Genomic DNA, 19,921 nt, shown 5'->3' with positions numbered 1-19,921 from the left:
ATATTCAGGCTATCTTTACTCTGTGCTCGCAGAGCCTACTTCAGTCTTTATGCATCAAAGCATGGCCATTTTCTCACCAGTAGCTCCCCTTGTTTCCCACACACGATTGTATCTCCTCATGCATTGTCACTGCATCCTCACCCATGATGTTGACCTTCATGATGGTCTGATGTCTCAGTGCTTTCTAGAAACACTGCTTAGTATGACTGACACAGCACGTGTCCGCTCCTGATACAGCTCAGACCATCCGCCTGCAGGGGTCATGAAGAGGTCATCTCAGTCCTGCTCTGTTCAATGCGTCTCCTCTCATAACACCCCGCCCACTGGGAACCTGTTTTCAGTCATTTCTCGTTTTGCACTCTGATCATAGATGGATGGATACAACTTAATTATGACGACTCGGCGGGGAGCGCTCCCCGCAGAGGACAGGAGCGCCGCTGAGCTGGCAGGATGCGGTGTTGAACCGGTGTTGTGTGCGCTACTGTTGTGATATTGATTCAAACTAACCACAGCCGGCGCCGGGCGCCGGTGGAAGGTCTGCTGTGCTCTCACCCCTCAGCCCAGCATATGGCCACAGGCGGTGCACACATGCAAACAAGCAATCGATGACGCGGAGGCCGGCCCTGCTCAATAGAGCTACAGGCTGTGGTTCACTGAGCAGCCTCTGATGTTAGCAGAACGTAACCCAACGGATATATAACAGTGAGCCAAACATCCTAACCTTTGACCCCTGGATGTTGCGCTGAATATAGACACTGGATGCAACACAACACGGCAGAACGACGTCTCATCGTGAGCTGGTTTTAAAGATAAAGTCGGCAGCACCGTGCGTCTCCTTGACTTTGTCCCGACAGTTCTGGGTCTGCGCCCGTCTGGCTTCTCCTGGGAGGGGGGGGGGGGAGGCAGTGGGCAGCAGAACACACGCTCCTCCATGGCCCACTTTCACAACTTTTCCTAGCCTCCAAGTTCTAGCGCTGCACCTATAGCCGCCCCCTGATGTCTGTAAATAGCCCACCCTCGCAGAACACGGAGAACAAACAGCACGCAGCACTCTCAGCCTGATGGTCATCTTCAGTAGAGCTCTTCTTCGTCGTGTCAGAGTTCATCTCGGCACACGTCGGAGCAGAGAGGAACGGGATGGATGACAGTCACGTCTTGCTGGCACCTGTCAGGAAAGCAATGCCATGGATGCCATGGAGAGTGTTGTCAATTAAAGACATGAGACGACCTAAATGTCTGTCAATGGAAGTTTGCAGACGAATGATAAACCTGAAGTTTTGAATCAATCTCAGGTCACAAAAGGCCGGACCCCAACCTTTAGGACCCTATTTCTAGCTCTGAAAATGTTTGTGACCCCAACTTTAACTAACGTCAAATATCTATCTGCCAGAGCCAATCTGACATGAGCTCTCAGATTCGTCTGGTTCCAAAATGAAACGCTGCGATTGGATAGCAGGAACAGCCCAGTGGTACATGAGATGATGTCACCACTGAAGTGAAGAGAAGCCTATAACTTTATATAACTATATAAAGTGGAAACACGCACACTCTCCCTCTTGTCGCTGCCATCACATCGCTACCTGGTCAGCCGGGGGAGGAGCAGAAACACCTGTCCATCAGACACACCTGTCCGTCAGACACACCTGTCCATCTCGGGTTTCACTTTACATCGAGTCTTACCTCCGCATACTGAGCTGGCTGTGGGGCATACCTTGAAGGATTACCCGGAGTCTGCCTCTATTATTAATTACTCGCCCTGCGAAGGTATTTGTCAAAGCCACCGAGGAATGCATTTGTTGAGTGGCCCGTTGCAGTTTAATTTGGAACAAAGCGCGTTAATACGTTCGCTTGGCTTTACTTTCTGTGTGCAACACAACAGGTGGACAGAGGTCGGCCCTCGGGGGAGGACGAGGAAGAAAGCACGAGAATCTTTCTTCTCCGGTTCAGTTTCTCAGGAAAGAAACAAACCAAAAGCATACGTGAAATTAGCCTCCTACACAAAGCAAATACCCCCGCACACTGCCGCACGAAAATCCACGCACACGAGAGAGAGACAGAGAGAGAGAGAGAGAGAGAGAGAGAGAGAGAGAGAGAGATGGTAATATAGGACAGATACCAGCAATAATGCAGAACAAGCGCTCAGCTGAAGTCTAAACTTGTTGGTTGAGTGGATGTGATCCTTTAATCTCTTTGTTGTGTCGAAGCTATTTTAAGATACATGCAATAATTAATTAATTATATCTATTAGAAAGACTCTTTCGAAAGTGAGATAGTGCGCGTCTTGTGTGTGTGTGTGTGTGTGTGTGTGTGTGTGTGTGTGAGTGTGTGTGTGCGGGTGTGTGCGGGTGTGTGCGGGTGTGTGTACACGGCAGAGCAGACGTCACGCTCCGAGCAGTGGGCGCGCTCCACTTCCTCTATCCGCGGAGCGGCAGACGGAGCTCGATTTGAGCTCAGAAGAACGACCTGAGAGGTGAGCGGTAACCTTACTTAATCCTTACGGATCACCCATACGAACACATCCGAACCTCTGTTCGTCTGCCTCAGGGGGGTTTGGCGAAAAGCGGCCAAAAGTTTCGGAACATATTTCGTTGTAAGACTTGAAGAAGACGAGAGTCGAAACGCTGTTTCTGTTCGGAGGTTCTCTGGTGTTCTTATAAGCGTGTCTGTTCTGTTGGTTCTTAAGTGTTCTTCTCTGAGCGTTTCTGTTCTGTTCGGAGGTTCTTTAGCCTGCTTCACATTTAAGAGTTGTTACATTATTACCAAAGCTACTTTTTCTTAGTGTGCTTTTACCAAATTTAAGTGGGTCTCGGAGATCTGCGGAGGAGATCGGAGAGACTCGGATCCAGGATACTGTACGCTTCACAACGCAAAGTTACTTAACGTGTAACGTTAACGCTTAACGCAAAGTTACTTAACGCGTAACGGGATGTTACTTAACGTGTAACGTAACGTGAGGCCAGAGCGACATGTCGGTCCAAAGGGGAACCCGCGAGCATCATGTCAGGGCGGGCCTGTCACTCAGAGGACGGGCCTGTCACTCAGAGGACTGGTCTGTCACTCAGAGGACTGGTCTGTCACTCAGAGCATGGACGACTCCAACTGAAATACAACCACATCCTATTGACACACAACCAGAGACACGCAATCACACACACACACACACACACACACACACACACACACACACACACACACACACACACACACAGTTGTCATCTTGTGTTTCAATGGTTTACATCACCACTCCTTTATAATACATGGCTTACACGGCTATACGCTTAATGCTAGGAGTATTAAAGGTATATTGCGTATCATGTATTTTCCCAGTTGCTCCCTCTGGTCGTATCCGTGGAGATTAGATTAGCAAGACTGACATCCTGCAGAAGTTCGATCATCAAAGTAACAACGCTTCTTTGTTTTGGCACCGCAGTGGTGGAACGAGCTCCCTGCCGACTTCAGGACCGCGGAGTCGCTCTCCAGCCTCTGCAAAACACTCAGGACTCACCTGCTCAGAGTTCATCTAGACAGCATAGCCACCCCCTTGTATGTTGTATGTCCTGGCACATAATGTACAAACTTATTGTATGTCGTATTTAGTTATAGTACTTGTGCAGCATCTTATCCTAGCTATCTTTGTTGTATACGGGGAATGGGTTAACCTAGCGATTGTTATTGCTTGGCACTTGGTCAGACTATGAACATCCTTACTGTACCGACAGCGATACATTTCTTCACTTTCTTCTTATGACAAATGTAGTTATTGCAAGTCGCTTTGGATAAAAGCGTCTGTTAAACACCCTAAATATAAAATGTAGGTTGTCCGCTAGCTTTGGTTCTCCCGCTCAGTTGAACAGTTCTCCCGCTCAGTTGAGCGGTTCCCCCGCTCAGGGGAGCAGTTCTCCGGGGAGCAGCCGGCAGTGTGAGACACTCGCAGTTCCCAGTGTGTTGCTGGAGCAGAACGAGGCAAAGATGCTGACCTACTAACGGTCCGGACGTCTGAGAGACCCCGCTCCTCTGAGAGGACTGCCAGGCAGGAGGCAGACCTGTGGGTGTTAACCCTATCTCTATGATACTCTGGATCAGGACACACTACCTCCGTTAGTTCACCCCTATCTTCTGGACCTTCTAGATCACAGACACACTAGCTCCGTTAGTTAACTTCTATCTTCTGGATCTTCTGGATCACAGACACACTAGCTCCGTTAGTTAACTTCTATCTTCTGGATCTTCTGGATCACAGACACACTAGCTCCGTTAGTTCACCCCTATCTTCTGGACCTTCTAGATCACAGACACACTAGCTCCGTTAGTTAACTTCTATCTTCTGGATCTTCTGGATCACGGACACACTAGCTCCGTTAGTTAACTTCTATCTTCTGGATCTTCTGGATCACGGACACAGTCGTGTCGATCGTTTGCTTTGTCATGGAACTGTAAAAAAAACGTGACGTACCAAAATGTTATGTTAAAAATGTAGATTCTAGACTAATCATAACTATAGCTTATTTAGATTCCCCAACTTATCGTATGTTAAGAGTATTGGTGTTGGAGCTGAGAGGGTGGTGTTGGAGCTGAGAGGGTGGTGCAGGGGTGGTGTGTACTAGAAGGGTGGGGGTGGAGGTGTTGTGTACCAGGTGGGTGGAGGGATGGTGTTTACTACTAGGGGTGGTGGTGGAGGTGTTGTGTACCAGGAGGGTGGAGGGATGGTGTTTACTACTAGGGGTGGTGGTGGAGGTGTTGTGTACCAGGAGGGTGGAGGGTTGGTGTTTACTACTAGGGGTGGTGGTGGAGGTGTTGTGTACCAGGAGGGTGGAGGGATGGTGTTTACTACTAGGGGTGGTGGTGGAGGTGTTGTGTACCAGGAGGGTGGAGGGATGGTGTTTACTACTAGGGGTGGTGGTGGAGGTGTTGTGTTCCAGGAGGGTGGGGGTGGAGGCTGGGGTGGCCCAGGCCGTCAGACATCAGATGGTATGTGTTGGGACTCGTTGAGCTCAGCAATGCAGAGCAGAAATCCTCCAGTATCACAGGAAGAGAGAGCAGGACAGCAGCTGGAGCAGACACACACACACACACACACACACACATACACACCTGAACCACATACCTGAACCACACACACACACAAACAAACACACTTTACACAACCTGAACCATAACACACACACACACACACACACACACACTTGACACAACCTGAACCATAACACATGCACACAAACACAAACACACACAGAGAGACAGAGTCACTGACACAGAGACACACAAGCAAACCTTTGGCTCTGCGTCAGATGAGTGTGTGACCGTTGACCCAATGTCACAGCACCAGTCTGAAAGGTTCTCAATGGCGTGTGATCCTGTCATGCTCAGGGTTGCCCGGTCATCCCGGGCCTAACCCAGTAGTGGCTAGAGGTTCTCTTGGAGATCCGGTCCTGTAACAGCCCCCTGTCTCAGGGGCTATAGCTCCTTCTGTGGGTGTGGCCGTGTGATAAGTCCCTAGAGTGACTCAAGGCGTCGGTACAAAGTACAGACGCAGCAGGTTTGAGCCGGTGAACAAAGGCTGAATACACAGCGACGCTCTTTAGGCTGTTAGGGTCGACAACACGTTGTTTACCCATAGGTAAGATATTGAGTTTATGAGGAGTTTGATAAGATAGCTGTTCATTATCGGATCGTATTCCACCATTTATTTGGCGAACCAGGCCTTTATGCTGTCTGTCAGACCGGTTTAACTCTTTCATACCTGATACTCTGGTCATGTAAGGTCAGAGGTATCTTTTTTCCTGAGGCGATAGATGCAGACAATAAATGTTAATCTGAACAATCTACCAGAGAGCTGCTTGCAATGCATATCTTCAATTCTCTGGAATGACAGCAGGAGAATCAAAGGTGAAACAAAGAGAAAGTGTAGTTCTATGTGGTGGAGAGCAAATATCCGTCTGCTCTAATTTCTTTTAAATCAGTTGTTTCAGTCAAATTTGAGTTATAAATTCTAGATTGAAATCATAACCTGAGCCAACAAGCTGTCAACAGGAGAGTCCCAGCAGCTGTGGAATCTTATCTGAGATTTTTATTTCTCCACCTCATCATCCAATAGCTGATCAGGTCATCAACAGCCCTCACAGGAGAGGTAGCATATTAGCATTGATAAAGACTCAGTCTTTACGTCTCCATGGAAGCTAGGGCTGCTCGATTATGGAAAAATCAAAATCACAATTATTTTGGTCAATATTGAAATCACGATTATTCAAACGATTATTTTTTGGTTTGAAAACATGATGTATTTATTCAGCATGTCTCTCCCAAAAACACTTAGTAACTGAGAACTTTGAAATTTCGCCTTAAAAAATACACTATACAAATGTGCAAATCTAAAACAATATACAGATATGTATCCAGCTGTTCTGTATCCTGCACTTTCTATCAAACATTCAATAATAAAAAATAAATAGAAAACTAGATTATATCAGTTTTGTGATCGTTTGACGCTAATATCGAAATCGAGATCGAAATTAGGTTAATCGCCCAGCCATTGGAAGCAGACTTCAACAAGTCATTTTTTCGTGACTAAATATATGGATGTATACAAGATATACAACTAAAAGTGACTTTTCTATTTTATGATGACAATGAATCTGTTTGTTGTGGTATTGTAAAGAAATGTGATAGGATGTAAACATAGCCTTAATCCATCTGTCTATCCGTTAATAATGAGAAGCAGCATCATGCATGGCGTTGGTCTTCATAACTAGTCACTCCATCTGTCGTTCTGGTGATAATGAGGCGAAACATCATGCATGGCGTCGGTCTTCATTACCAGTCACTCCATCCGTCCATCTGCTGATAATGAGTAGAAACATCATATCGTTGGTTCGTCCTGTGTTCATATAGACTGCTTTCCTGCTGTGTATGATTCCCGCTATTGTATGAGAGGTGGTGTTTAACCCTCTTATGTATTTGTATGTATTTTTATGTACTGGTCTCTGTCATTTGAGTTTTGATGGTGTTTCCATCACTAACTACTATCTTAGTCTGTGTCTTGTTGTTGCTGTGTGTTTGTTAATACCTGGCTGCATCCTAATCTCCCCTAGTGGCATAATTATATTTGACTTGACTGACTTGTAGTCCTGCGTGTCTAACGGTTTGTCCTGGTGGGGCAGGTGAGCCCGGCCCCCCGTCCGCACCATGGCCCCCTTCCTGAGGATCGCCTTCAACTCCTACGACCTGGGAGCCCTGTCCCCAGGGGCCGACAGCCCCTTCTGCGCCATCAAGATGAAGGAGGCTCTGACCACTGGTGAGCTGCTGATATCACCTGGGGGGTCAGTGTGGTGATAGATATTCCTCTGATATCAACTGGGGGTCAGTGTGGTGAGAGGCTGATATCACCTGGGGGTCAGTGTGTGGTGAGAGGCTGATATCACCTGGGGGTCAGTGTGTGGTGAGAGGCTGATATCACCTGGGGTTCAGTGTATGGTGAGAGGCTGATATCACCTGGGGGTCAGTGTGTGGTGAGAGGCTGATATCACCTGGGGTTCAGTGTATGGTGAGAGGCTGATATCACCTGGGGTTAATGTGGCAGTTGTTCCTCTGATATCACCCGGGGGTTCAGTGTGCTGATAGATCACTGGGGGTGTGAACAGATTTCTTTGTGTATATAGAGCATTGCTCGTTTCACACGCTGAATGAGTTTCAACTTGTTTGACTCCCTGTTTCCGTGGGAATCAATGGCAGTCTCACTTCGTTGTGTCGGGGGTTTCAACGGTGGGGTCGGGGGTCACCCTAACTCCCCTGACCCCTGACCCTCTCGCTGCAGAGCGGGGTAAGACCCTGGTTCAGAGGAAGCCCACCATGTACCCGGCCTGGAAGGCCAGCTTCGACGCCCACATCTACGAGGGCCGCGTGCTGCAGGTGATGCTGATGCAGACGGCGGAGGCGGCGCTGGCCGAGGTCACCGTGGGCGTGTCCGTGCTCGCAGAGCGCTGCAAGAAGGCCAACGGCCGCGCAGAGTTCTGGGTAAAGTTGATCTATTTAACTTTGTCTATTCATGGGTTGAACATCAATGCATCTTGTTATGTCTAGTTTTAGATTTTCTCTCTGTCCTTCAGGCTGAAATGACTTTTTCTTAGTTTTCTATTTTTATTGCTATGTTTGCTTTTTGTTTTGCTTCCCTTTTAGCGGGGAGGATTGTTAAATGTGTGTGTGTGTGTGTGTGTGTGTGTGTGTGTGTGTGCGTGTGCGTGTGCGTGGTTGCGTGTATGCGCTTATATGTGTGTGCAGGTTGATCTACAGCCCTCTGGTAAAGTCATGATGGCAGTGCAGTATTTCCTAGAGGGAGCGGATTCTGGTGAGACCACGTTTTATCAATTTCCCTTTTATTGACATTCTTCCTCTAAATGTTTTTATGGAGCTTGTGCTTCCTACACAAGGACTACACAGGACTGTGGCTCAAATGTACTTCGACTGATTCCTTGATCATGGACCTTGAATCCTTTTCCTCTATCTTGTGAAAATGAAGCAGCTCCTTCCATGTATTAAATAATTCCTCTTTTTAAAGCTAGTCTTACCAGTCTGACTTTTAAGGGGAACTCCCGATGAGTCACCTGGCACTTCGCCCTCGCTCAGGAGGTCACGTGACGTCTGACCTGGAATCCTTTTCTTTTTTCCTGTGAACTGAAGCAGCCCCTTCCATGTATTAAAACATTCCTCTTTTCAAAGCTTGTCGGACCAGTCTGTCTTTTAAGGGGAACTCCGAATCACCCGGCCCGTCGCTAGCGTTGCTCAGTCGCCATGGCCTTTGCTCAGGAGGTCATGTGACGTTTAACCCCCCCCCCCCCCCCCTGTTCCCCAGAGAGCCGGCCGAGCGCGAAGGAGGAGGAGGCCCCCACCATCAACCGCCGACGAGGAGCCATCAAGCAGGCTAAGATCCACTTCATCAAGAACCACGAGTTCTCCGCTACCTTCTTCCGCCAGCCCACCTTCTGCTCAGTCTGCAGGGAGTTCGTCTGGTTAGTCCACCTCCTGGCCTCTCTAGACCACCTGGTCTCTGTAGACCTCCTGGCCTCTGTAGACCTCCTGGTCTCTGTAGACCACCTGGTCTCTGAAGACCACCTGGTCTCTGTAGATCACCTGGTCTCTCTAGACCTCTGTAGACCTCCTGGTCTCTGTAGACCCCCTGGTCTCTGTAGACCTCCTGGTCTCTGTAGATCACCTGGTCTCTGTAGACCTCCTGGTCTCTGTAGACCTCCTGGTCTCTGAAGACCTCCTGGTCTCTGTAGATCACCTGGTCTCTCTAGACCTCTGTAGACCTCCTGGTCTCTGTAGACCCCCTGGTCTCTGTAGACCTCTCTAGACCACCTGGCCTCTGAAGACCTCCTGGTCTCTCTAGACCTCCTGGTCTCTGTAGACCACCTGGTCTCTGTAGACCACCTGGCCTCTGTAGACCTTTCTAGTCCTCCTGGTCTCTGTAGACCTCTGTAGACCCCCTGGTCTCTCTAGACCACCTGGCCTCTGAAGACCTCCTGGTCTCTATAGACCTCCTGGTCTCTGTAGACCTCTGTAGACCACCTGGTCTCTGTAGACCCCCTGGCCTCTAGCTTTATATAACCCTATTGTTATTAACCATGAACTGTTGACCACTAAAACACTGATCTGATTTACACCTGGCGTTAGATTGGGTCCAGGGTCCAGATTTATGGATTGATCGGATGTTAAACTTGTGGTATCCTAGAACCTGATAGTATCTGATAGATGACTCTAGACATCAGTTGTACACTCGTATGAACATGTAGAAAGCAGGTCACCCTCAGGGTCATACCATCTAGTTGCTGGCGGGGGGGGGGGAGCGGTTGGTTTGAACTTGGGGTGGAACGTGGTCCCAATGCCTCCCAGACCCCCTGCTGGGCGTATCTCAGGATATCCAGAACACGACAGGCGAGGCTTTCAGATGAACGTCCCTCACAGATGCCCTTAGCGCGCTGAGCTCTGCTTCAGCGCCCACTGGCGTCATCAGTCCATCACAGTCAGGAACGCCATCTAACTCTCTGCTTCTCACAGGGGACTCAACAAGCAAGGCTACAAATGCAGACGTGAGTATGAATCAGGTCCTACAGAGTGTGGTGTCCTCCGCTGGTTCCAGCAGAAGGTCCGCACCACTCCACTGTTCACACCTCTCCTCTCTGTTCCCCAGAATGCAACGCGGCCATCCACAAGAAGTGCATCGACAAGATCATCGGGAGATGTACGGGCACGGCGACCAACAGCAGGGAGACCATGGTGGGTAGCGCTGGTCCTCTCTGTTCACCCCCCCGCCCCCCCCAGGTGAGGGGTGGGGCCTACTGCTCCACCCCTCACCTGGTACGGAGGGCGTCTTCTAGAGGCTTCAGCAGCCAATGAGGTGAAGGCTCCTCTGACTAGTCAACTGGCCAACCGTGTTTACTCGTTGTTAACCTAATCTCCGACCCCACCTAACCCTCCACCTATCCTCCGCCCTCTACTAACCTCCGACCTCCGACCCCACCTGACCTCTGACCCCACCTGACCTCTGACTCCACCTGACCTCCGACCCCCTATCCCACCTGACCTCCGACCCCACCTGACCTCCGACCCCACCTGACCTCTGACCCCACCAGACCTCTGACCCCACCAGACCTCCGACCCCACCTAATCTCTGACCCCACCCGACCTCCGACCCCACCTAACCTCTGACCCCACCCGACCTCCGACCCCACCTAACCTCTGACCCCACCTGACCTCCGACCCCACCTGACCTCTGACCCCACCAGACCTCTGACCCCACCAGACCTCTGACCCCACCAGACCTCCGACCCCACCAGACCTCTGACCCCACCCGACCTCCGACCCCACCTAACCTCTGCTTGTGTGTGTAGTTCCAGAAGGAGCGCTTCAAGATCGACATGCCCCACCGCTTCAGGATGCACAACTACATGAGCCCCACCTTCTGCGACCACTGCGGCAGCCTGCTGTGGGGGCTGGTGAAGCAGGGCCTTAAGTGTGAAGGTACGGAGTTGGGGGGCGGGGCTCATGTGGGGGCGGGACTTATGTGGGGGCGGGACTTATGTGGGAGGGGAGCTCATATGGGGGGGGAGGGGGCTTGTGGGGGCTCAGCTCATATTGGGATGGGGCTCAACTGGGGGCGGGGCTCATCTGTTGCGTTCCCCTGGGGGGGTCATGTGCTAACGAGCTCTTGTTCTCTTGGTTTTTGCAGAATGTTGCATGAACGTTCATCACAAGTGTCAGGATAAAGTGGCCAACCTCTGCGGAATCAACCAGAAACTATTAGCCGAAGCACTTGACCAAGTCAGCCAGGTCAGTCACCGTGTGTCCACACACACACACACACACACACACACACACACACACACACACACACACACACTGGCGCACACCCATTCAGGGAGCTGAGCGAGGCGCTGCGTTGTGCGCTGGAACCCGAGCCGCCCGCCTTGTTGTGTTTAAGGACAGGAAGTGGCCTCTGGTGGCGTTTCGAGTTCCCTCGTCCTTATTTATACAGAGCTCCGCTCGCAGCCTGCGTTACCCGGCGTAAGGGCTGGGCAGAGAGCAGCAGGACGGCTGATCTTTAGTGGTTGAAGGAGGTTCGGATCGTGGACCAGAGCTGCCGCCTTTCTCGCTGTAAACAGAAAAAGGTTTTGGATGGAAGTCCAAAACAAAGCATTGCTCAGTCTTACGTCCCTGAAGATTAAATCCACTGCAACCTAAATGAAAGGTCGGATTTCAAAAGTTACATGCAGTTATTGAAGGGACATCTACATGAACCACAAAGACCTAGAATGAAAACCACAGGGAATCAAAAAAAGATCCCACATCCAGTCCACTGGTGTCGTACTCGTCTACAGTCCACTGGTGTCACACTGCTTACAGCACTGGAACTGGCTGACACTGGCTCCCAGTCTGCTTCTTATCGATTGGCGAGTTTCATCTTATTTGTAAAAAAATTGTTTTATTGATTTTCGATTTCTTTTGGATCAGCTTAGCATACACCATTAGCAGCTTCTCTATCTACACCATAATACTGCTCTAAGTAAAGCGTAGTACTCCTCTATTTACTGTAGTACCAGCTGTACTCCTTTATTATTATTTTTTTACTGTAGCTGTCCTCATGTTTCTGTGTCTGTTCCCAGAAGTCGACCCGGCGCTCAGACCCGAACAGCCCTGATAATCTGGAAGACATCGGGGTTTATGAGGAGGTGAACAAGAACGCCAACCTGGATGTCAGCGGTCAGTACATCTCATATCGATGTATCTATATATGTATACATCTCATATCTATAGATCTATACATCTCATATCTATATATCTATATCTGATCATACGGAGACACTCTTGGTCCAGCAGAGAGTCCTGAGTGTGTGTGTGTGTGTGTGTGTGTGTGTGTGTGTGTGTGTGTGTGTGTGTGTGTGTGTGTGTGTGTGTATGGGGGGGGGGGTTGGGGGGGGTGGGCGGTGTGGTCGTAAAGGTAGGGGTGTGTTCGAACTGGGGGGCTGTGGGCGGCCTGCTTCAGATCGTTGATCACGGGTCCTGTTGTTCCTTGTGTCCCAGACGGGGGACAGTACGGTAAACTGTGGGAGGGGTCCTGCCCGCGGCCTGTGTCCCGTGTGGACCACCTCAGCCGCGTCAAGGTGGACAACTTCATCTTCCACAAGGTCCTGGGCAAGGGCAGCTTTGGGAAGGTAGGCCTAACGAGACATCAGGACAGACTCATGCAGATCACTACTGTTTGTCCTTTGTGTTCTCTGCGTCTTTTCTGATTTCTGAATGTAATCACTTATCCCCTTCTCCCATCGTGTCTGCTCTCCCATCATCTCTCCTCTCCTCTACTCTCCTTTCATTTAATTCTCTCTGCTCCTCTCCCCTTCCCTTCGTCTCTCCTCTCCTCTCCTCTTCTCCTTTTATCTCTTTCCTCCTGATATCTCCTCTCTCCTTTCCTCCTCTCCCCCCTCCTCCTCTCATCTTCTCCCCTCCTCAGGTCCTCCTTGCCGAGCTGAAGGGTCAGGGGGAGTACTTTGCCGTGAAGGCTCTGAAGAAGGACGTGGTTCTGATGGACGACGACGTGGAGTGCACCATGGTGGAGAAGAGGGTGCTGGCCCTGGCCTGGGACAACCCCTTCCTCACCCACCTGTTCTCCACCTTCCAGACCAAGGTACGCCCCCCCCTCCCCTGTACATCAGCCCAGCTCCTGTGATGCCTCTTTTGTCAGTAACGCTCACACCGTGTCCTCGTAATGCGTCCTGGTCGTCTGGTTCCCAGGAGCATCTGTTCTTCGTGATGGAGTACCTGAACGGAGGCGACCTGATGTTCCACATCCAGGAAAAGGGGCGCTTCGACCTGTACCGGTCCATGTGAGTGCCCCCCCCCCCCTCGAGTACCCCCGGCCGCTGAGCCACAACAGGAGACCCTGCTGACATAACAGCGCGCCGTAGTGCCAGAGCCCTCCCCAAGGCACGCCGCTCTGAGGGAAAGCAGGCGCGCCGGGGGGGCTCACTGTTGCGGTCCCATTAGCTCCGGGCTGCTCCTCCGTCTGCCCTTGTATGGAGCAGGCTGCCCTTGTGTTAGCGGTGTGTGTGTGTGTGTGTGTGTGTGTGTGTGTGTGTGTGTGTGTGTTTGTGTGTCCTCGGTGGGATGGATTTCACTAGTAAATGAGGGATGTTTGGAGTAAGACGACAAAGAACACGCTAGATTGCAGCCGTGACACAGGTGGCATATTTAAACCCCCCAGGATAGGTTGAAACATCCCCACTATTCCCGCTATAACCCCTCTTACAGCCCCACTACTCCCACTACTCCCACTATAACCCCAATTACAGCCACTCAGAAGAGGCTCTCAATGCACGCTGCCACCGGGCCGGTGGTCTGTAGCGGACCTGGTCGTCGGGGGGGACCTGGTCATCAGGGGGGGAGACCTGGTCGTCGGGGGGAGACCTGGTCGTCAGGAGGGGAGACCTGGTCGTCAGGGGGGGAGACCTGGTCGTCGGGGGCGACCTGGTCGTCAGGGGGGAGACCTGGTCGTCAGGGGGGGGACCTGGTCGTCAGGGGGGGAGACCTGGTCGTCAGGGGGGGAGACCTGGTCGTCAGGGGGGGAGACCTGGTCGTCGGGGGGGACCTGGTCGTCGGGGGGGGACCTGGTCGTCGGGGGGGAGACCTGGTCGTCAGGGGGGGAGACCTGGTCGTCGGGGGGAGACCTGGTCGTCAGGGGGGGAGACCTGGTCGTCGGGGGGGGACCTGGTCGTCGGGGGGGGACCTGGTCGTCAGGGGGAGACCTGGTCGTCAGGGGGGGACCTGGTCGTCAGGGGGGGACCTGGTCGTCGGGGGGGACCTGGTCGTCGGGGGGGACCTGGTCGTCAGGGGGGAGACCTGGTCGTCAGGGGGGGAGACCTGGTCGTCAGGGGGGACCTGGTCGTCGGGGGGGAGACCTGGTCGTCAGGGGGGGGGACCTGGTCGTCGGGGGGAGACCTGGTCGTCGGGGGGAGACCTGGTCGTCAGGGGGGGACCTGGTCGTCAGGGGGGGAGACCTGGTCGTCGGGGGGGACCTGGTCGTCAGGGGGGGGGACCTGGTCGTCAGGGGGGGAGACCTGGTCGTCAGGGGGGGAGACCTGGTCGTCGGGGGGGACCTGGTCGTCGGGGGGGACCTGGTCGTCAGGGGGGAGACCTGGTCGTCAGGGGGGGAGACCTGGTCGTCAGGGGGGGAGACCTGGTCGTCAGGGGGGACCTGGTCGTCGGGGGGGAGACCTGGTCGTCGGGGGGGACCTGGTCGTCAGGGGGGGAGACCTGGTCGTCAGGGGGGACCTGGTCGTCAGGGGGGACCTGGTCGTCGGGGGGGACCTGGTCGTCAGGGGGGAGACCTGGTCGTCGGGGGTGGACCTGGTCGTCGGGGGTGGACCTGGTGGAGGACAGCCTTATGAGGAGGCTCTGTGACGCCGGAGCCTCTCCTGGCTGCCCTCCATCCTCAGTCGCTACATGGAGCTCAGGGAGAGCTACCAGCGGTGTTCTGCATGTCATCACACAGGGCCAGTCACAAACACAGAGCACGGAATGCCCACGGGCATGCCCGTACGCACACACACCCGAACGCACAACACGCGCACGCGCGCCGTGCTCTAGTGCCGCCCCACCCCTCCCCGACAATCGATTAGTTGAGAGCCAGAAATAATACAACAAGAGAAACATGATATTGACGGTTTGCAACAACGTTAATCATTAACCGCATTCACGCTGGTTTGAGCTTTGTTAGGGACCGGGGTGTGTGTGTGTGTGTGTGTGTGTGTTGTTAGAGACCAGTGTGCGTGTTTGTGTTAGTGTGCGTGTGTGTGTTAGGGACCAGTGTTAGTGTGCGTGTGTGTAGGGGCCATTGTGTGTGTTTGTGTTCGGACCAGTGTTAGTGTGCGTGTGTGTAGGGGCCAATGTGTGTGTTTGTGTTAGGGACCAGTGTTAGTGTGCGTGTGTGTAGGGGCCAGTGTGTGTGTTTGTGTTAGGACCAGTGTGCGTTTGCGTTAAAGACCAGTGTGCGTGCTTGTGTTAGTGTTGCGGTTGTGTGTTAGGGACCAGTGTGCATGTCTGCGTTAGTGGGCGTGTGTGTGTTCGGGACCAGTGTGTGTGTGTTTGTGTTAGGACTAGTGTGCGTGTGTGTTAGAGACCAGTGTGCGTGATGGTGTTAGTGTGTGTGTGCGTTTCCTTCCAGCGCCTCCAAAGTGCAATGGAAAGTGGCTCCTGGTTCGGGTTTCCTGGTTATGCAATCCTTTTCCCTGGGCACTGTCTGAACTCTAGAGTTTCCACTGCGGCTGATTCAGCACAAAGGCGCTGTTCTCCGAGTGGCTGGCTGCCACAACCTGTTGACCGACTGCACACATCAGCCGGCCCCGCCCCTCAACACAGTACAGGGCCTGTCGCCACACTGTCAAACATCTGGAACTACTCACAGAACTTCCCGGCTTTAATATATACTATGTCTGATGTGCAGGTGTCCTTTACTGATTGTGTGTGTGTGTGTGTGTGTTTGTTTTATCTTGATCACTTCATTAGGTTTACTTTGACATATTTACTCCGTTCTGTTAAGACACAGTTTGTTCTGTTAGGACACAATTTGTTCTGAAAGGACACAGTTTGTTCTGTTAGGACACAATTTGTTCTGAAAGGACACAGTTTGTTCTGTTAGGACACAGTTTGTTCTGTTGGGACGCAGTTTGTTCTGTTGGGACGCAGTTTGTTCTGTTGGGACGCAGTTTGTTCTGTTGGGACGCAGTTTGTTCTGTTGGAATGCAGTTTGTTCTGTTGGAATGCAGTTTGTACTGTTAGGATGCAGTTTGTTCTGTTAGGGCAGTCTGTTATGAAGCAGTTTGTTCTGTTAGGACGCAGTTTGTTCTGTTAGGACACAGTTTGTTCTGTTAGGACACAGTTTGTTCTGTTAGGACGCAGTTTGTTCTGTTAGGACGCAGTTTGTTCTGTTAGGACGCAGTTTGTTCTGTTAGGACGCAGTTTGTTAGGATAGAGTCTGTTAGGATAGAGTCTGTTAGGATAGAGTCTGTTAGGACACAGTTTGTTCTGTTAGGACACAGTCTGTTAGGATAGAGTCTGTTAGGACACTGTTTGTTGTGTTAGGGCAGTCTGTTATGAAGCAGTTTGTTCTGTTAGGATGCAGTTTGTTCTGTTAGGACGCAGTTTGTTCTGTTAGGACACAGTTTGTTAGGAAGCAGTTTGTTCTGTTAGGACGCAGTTTGTTCTGTTAGGACGCAGTCTTCATTACGCCGCACGGTTGACAAAAGAAGCCGGTTATCGCCCGGTTAATCTTTCCATTGGCGGCAACTCTCGTGTTTCAAATTATAAGCACGCTGTTCAGCCGCCCCTACTCTGGACAAAATGTCCTCAATAATTTATGTCCACGCCGTGCCGAGATACGGTGGTTCTGGGTCCTGTCTGCGGAGCAGTAATGACGATGTTCTCACTCCCTAGGTTCTACTCGGCTGAGATCATCTGTGGCCTTCAGTTCCTGCATTCCAAGGGAGTCATCTACAGGTCAGAAGACACTCACACTCTCTCACCCTCACACTCTCAAACTCACATTATCTCACTCTCTCACCCTCACTCTCTCACACTCTCTGACTATCAGACTCTCTCCCACTCTCACCCTTACACTATCACACTCTCTCACCCTCACCCTTACACTATCACACTCTCTCACCCTCACCCTTACACTATCACACTCTCTCACCCTCACCCTTACACTATCACACTCTCTCACCCTCACCCTTACACTATCACTCTCTCACACTCTCAAACTCTCACTCTCACTCTCACTCCCTCCCACTCTCCCACTCTCACTCTCTCACTCTCTCACTCTCTCAAACTCTCACTCCCTCCCACTCTCCCACTCTCACTCTCTCCCTCTGTCACCCTCACACTCTCTCCCACCTCACACTCTCACTCACTCTCACACTCTCACACTCTCTAACTCTCACATTGTACATTTAGGGGTCTAAGATGAAGACAGCTGTTTCCCTTAACGAGGTTCTGCTCTTCTTCCAGAGATCTGAAGTTAGACAACGTGATGTTGGACCAGGACGGACACATCAAGATCGCAGACTTTGGCATGTGCAAGGAGAACGTGTTTGGAGAGAACCGGGCCACCACCTTCTGCGGCACACCGGACTACATCGCTCCAGAGGTACAGAACAACACGAACCCCACGAGACCCCCTAAAGCGCTGGGGTCTCCAGGTCCACGCTAGGCATTCCTCTGTGACGCTGACGATGATGAGTTCTTATGTGATGATGTCATCAGATCCTGTTGGGACAGAGGTACTCCTTCTCCGTCGACTGGTGGTCCTTTGGAGTCCTGCTGTACGAGATGCTGATTGGCCAGTCTCCGTTCCATGGCGATGACGAGGATGAGCTGTTTGAGTCCATCCGCATGGACACGCCCCATTACCCCCGCTGGATCACCAAGGAGGCCAAGGACCTCATGGAGAAGGTGAGCCCCCCCCTCCTCAATATGGGACCTCTCTCCAGCATGGCTCTCTCTAACTCTGTTCTCTACTCCCGTCCATAGCTCTTTGAGAGAGAACCCACTCGCAGGCTCGGAATTGTGGGTAATATTTGTTCACACCCCTTCTTCAAAACCATCAACTGGACGGCTTTGGAAAGAAGGGAGATGGACCCCCCCTTCAAGCCCAAAGTGGTACGTTCCACATCGTGGTCATCAGAATCAGCTGGTCCTTCAGGATGACGTTCTACCGGTCATGAGCTTCACTGACACCTGTTTCCCTTTAATCACAGAAATCTGCCAACGACTGCAGCAACTTTGACCGCGAGTTCCTGAGCGAGAAGCCGCGGCTGTCCTTCAGCGACAAGAACTTCATCGACTCAATGGACCAGACGGCCTTCGACGGCTTCTCCTTCATCAACCCCAACCTCGAGCACCTTCTGGACAAGTAGTTCATGTAGAGCAGGAAGTGAGCGGTACAGGAAGCTAGCGGTACAGGGAGCTGCTGTAAATAATCACGGCTAGGTTTGTCAAATCAGGCAAGGAGATTGATAAAGTGTACTAGTATTTATGGTCCAAAAGGAGTCGGACCTCACTGGGTACTTCGTTCTAATTATTATTATAAGAGTAACATTTGCCAGAGTCGACCCTTGTACATATAGGTGTTATATTTCTATGCATGCTAAATGGTCCTGTATGAGAATGTACTAGATTATGTGGAATGGTGAGTTTGCTTCTTGATGTAAAATCGATTCAGTTCTACTAACATGCCACACGTCATGTTATGGTGATTTAGTGAGCTTTTGTCATGTATTAGAATAGCAAACTAGTGATTTAACCTTCGATATGGCGTTGTGTCGTGGAAGTGTCGATTTGTTGACTGCACGTTAAATTCTCAGACCAAATAGGAACATCTTGTATCCATTCCACACGGCCATCAATTTCTCAATGCTATTTTTGTAAAGAAACAAAATATGTATATTGTATGTTTTTCTTTTCTTTTGCTTCTGTGCAACATGTGATTTTAGCTCAGACGGGCCTTGGAAAGAACACGCTTCAACTGCTATGATGTTGTTTTAAAGCCAGAATTACATTCTAATGATACGAATGATCAGAGTACAAATAGGCAGAATAATTAGAATAATGCTACTGTAGAAAAGGTAGGACCTATCCAGATACTGTATATACATAGTGCGTATGTATATTGTTCAAGGTGTATATTGGTTTGGTATGGATTTATTTTTTACTGTCCCATTGTTTGCATCTTATTAAAAATCCACCTACTGTAAAATATTGTATAAATGTCTTCTACATTTTCATTGGACAAAGTCACCAAACTATTGTCGTTTCCAGGTCAAACTGAACATCTATTTTCCATAATTCAACTATTTCTTATCAGATTCAAATGAAATGCCAGAAAAGGGAATATAACATGTTTCATTATGTACAGCCTAAATGTCTGATCAGCAACGAGGGAATCTTTTTCCCTAGAAGGGTTGAATGACAATTATGTAAAGTCTTCTTTGGCTCTTCTAAGAACAATCTCATTAATTAAAATGTGTCTCTGTTCCTGACATCGGACCTCGGAATTCACCCTGATCAAAATACAAGATATAGAGACTGACTTGACCTTAATGATATATATGTTGAAATGTCTTTGGTTTCTCTTTCTCAGTGGCAAAATTGTTTTTTCAAGATGTTTAGACATCTTAAATATGCACCAACCGAAATAAATGTAATTGACATAACCTTTGGTTTGTAATCTTAGGGTGGTTTTAGTGTGGTTTTCCTATGAAACAAACAAACCCACAGGAGAACGTCAACGCCCCCTGTCGGCGTAGCGGAGAGTGACGCTGGCTCCTTCATGTCATCACGCAGAGTCTCCTTCACGTCATCACGCAGACTGTGTACGGAA

General features: G+C 50.7%; 1 protein-coding gene across 2 annotated transcripts; it reads left to right on the top strand.

Moving 5' to 3' along the window:
- Positions 1-2,408: 2,408 nt before the first annotated feature.
- prkcda (protein kinase C, delta a) lies at positions 2,409-19,726 on the top strand. 2 transcript variants are annotated; one of them, XM_079747298.1, is made up of 18 exons: positions 2,409-2,470; positions 7,158-7,291; positions 7,811-8,010; positions 8,275-8,341; positions 8,846-9,002; positions 10,051-10,082; positions 10,184-10,269; positions 10,884-11,013; positions 11,222-11,322; positions 12,156-12,252; positions 12,574-12,704; positions 13,001-13,174; positions 13,282-13,373; positions 16,978-17,040; positions 17,551-17,689; positions 17,806-17,994; positions 18,073-18,201; positions 18,300-19,726. In XM_079747298.1, exons 2-18 carry the CDS (start codon positions 7,183-7,185, stop codon positions 18,456-18,458), a joined length of 2,055 nt encoding a protein of 684 aa, XP_079603424.1. In that variant the 5' UTR covers positions 2,409-2,470; positions 7,158-7,182; the 3' UTR covers positions 18,459-19,726. The 2 variants fall into 2 exon arrangements, with proteins under 2 accessions (XP_079603424.1, XP_079603425.1); XM_079747299.1 differs by lacking the exon at positions 2,409-2,470 and adding an exon at positions 3,492-3,543.
- Positions 19,727-19,921: the final 195 nt, after the last annotated feature.

Source organism: Pollachius pollachius, assembly GCF_949987615.1.
Source record: "Pollachius pollachius genome assembly, chromosome: 12".
Lineage (NCBI taxonomy): Eukaryota > Metazoa > Chordata > Actinopteri > Gadiformes > Gadidae > Pollachius > Pollachius pollachius.
This window is presented reverse-complemented; position numbering and strand designations above follow the sequence as displayed.

Bases quoted from the DNA above. Each gene is read 5' to 3' on its own strand.
- prkcda (XM_079747298.1), top strand. From the start codon at position 7,183: ATGGCCCCCTTCCTGAGGATCGCCTTCAACTCCTACGACCTGGGAGCC. The intron at 8,342-8,845 runs GTGAGACCACGT...CCTGTTCCCCAG, and splicing joins CCTAGAGGGAGCGGATTCTG to AGAGCCGGCCGAGCGCGAAG. The intron at 17,041-17,550 runs GTCAGAAGACAC...CTCTTCTTCCAG, and splicing joins TCCAAGGGAGTCATCTACAG to AGATCTGAAGTTAGACAACG.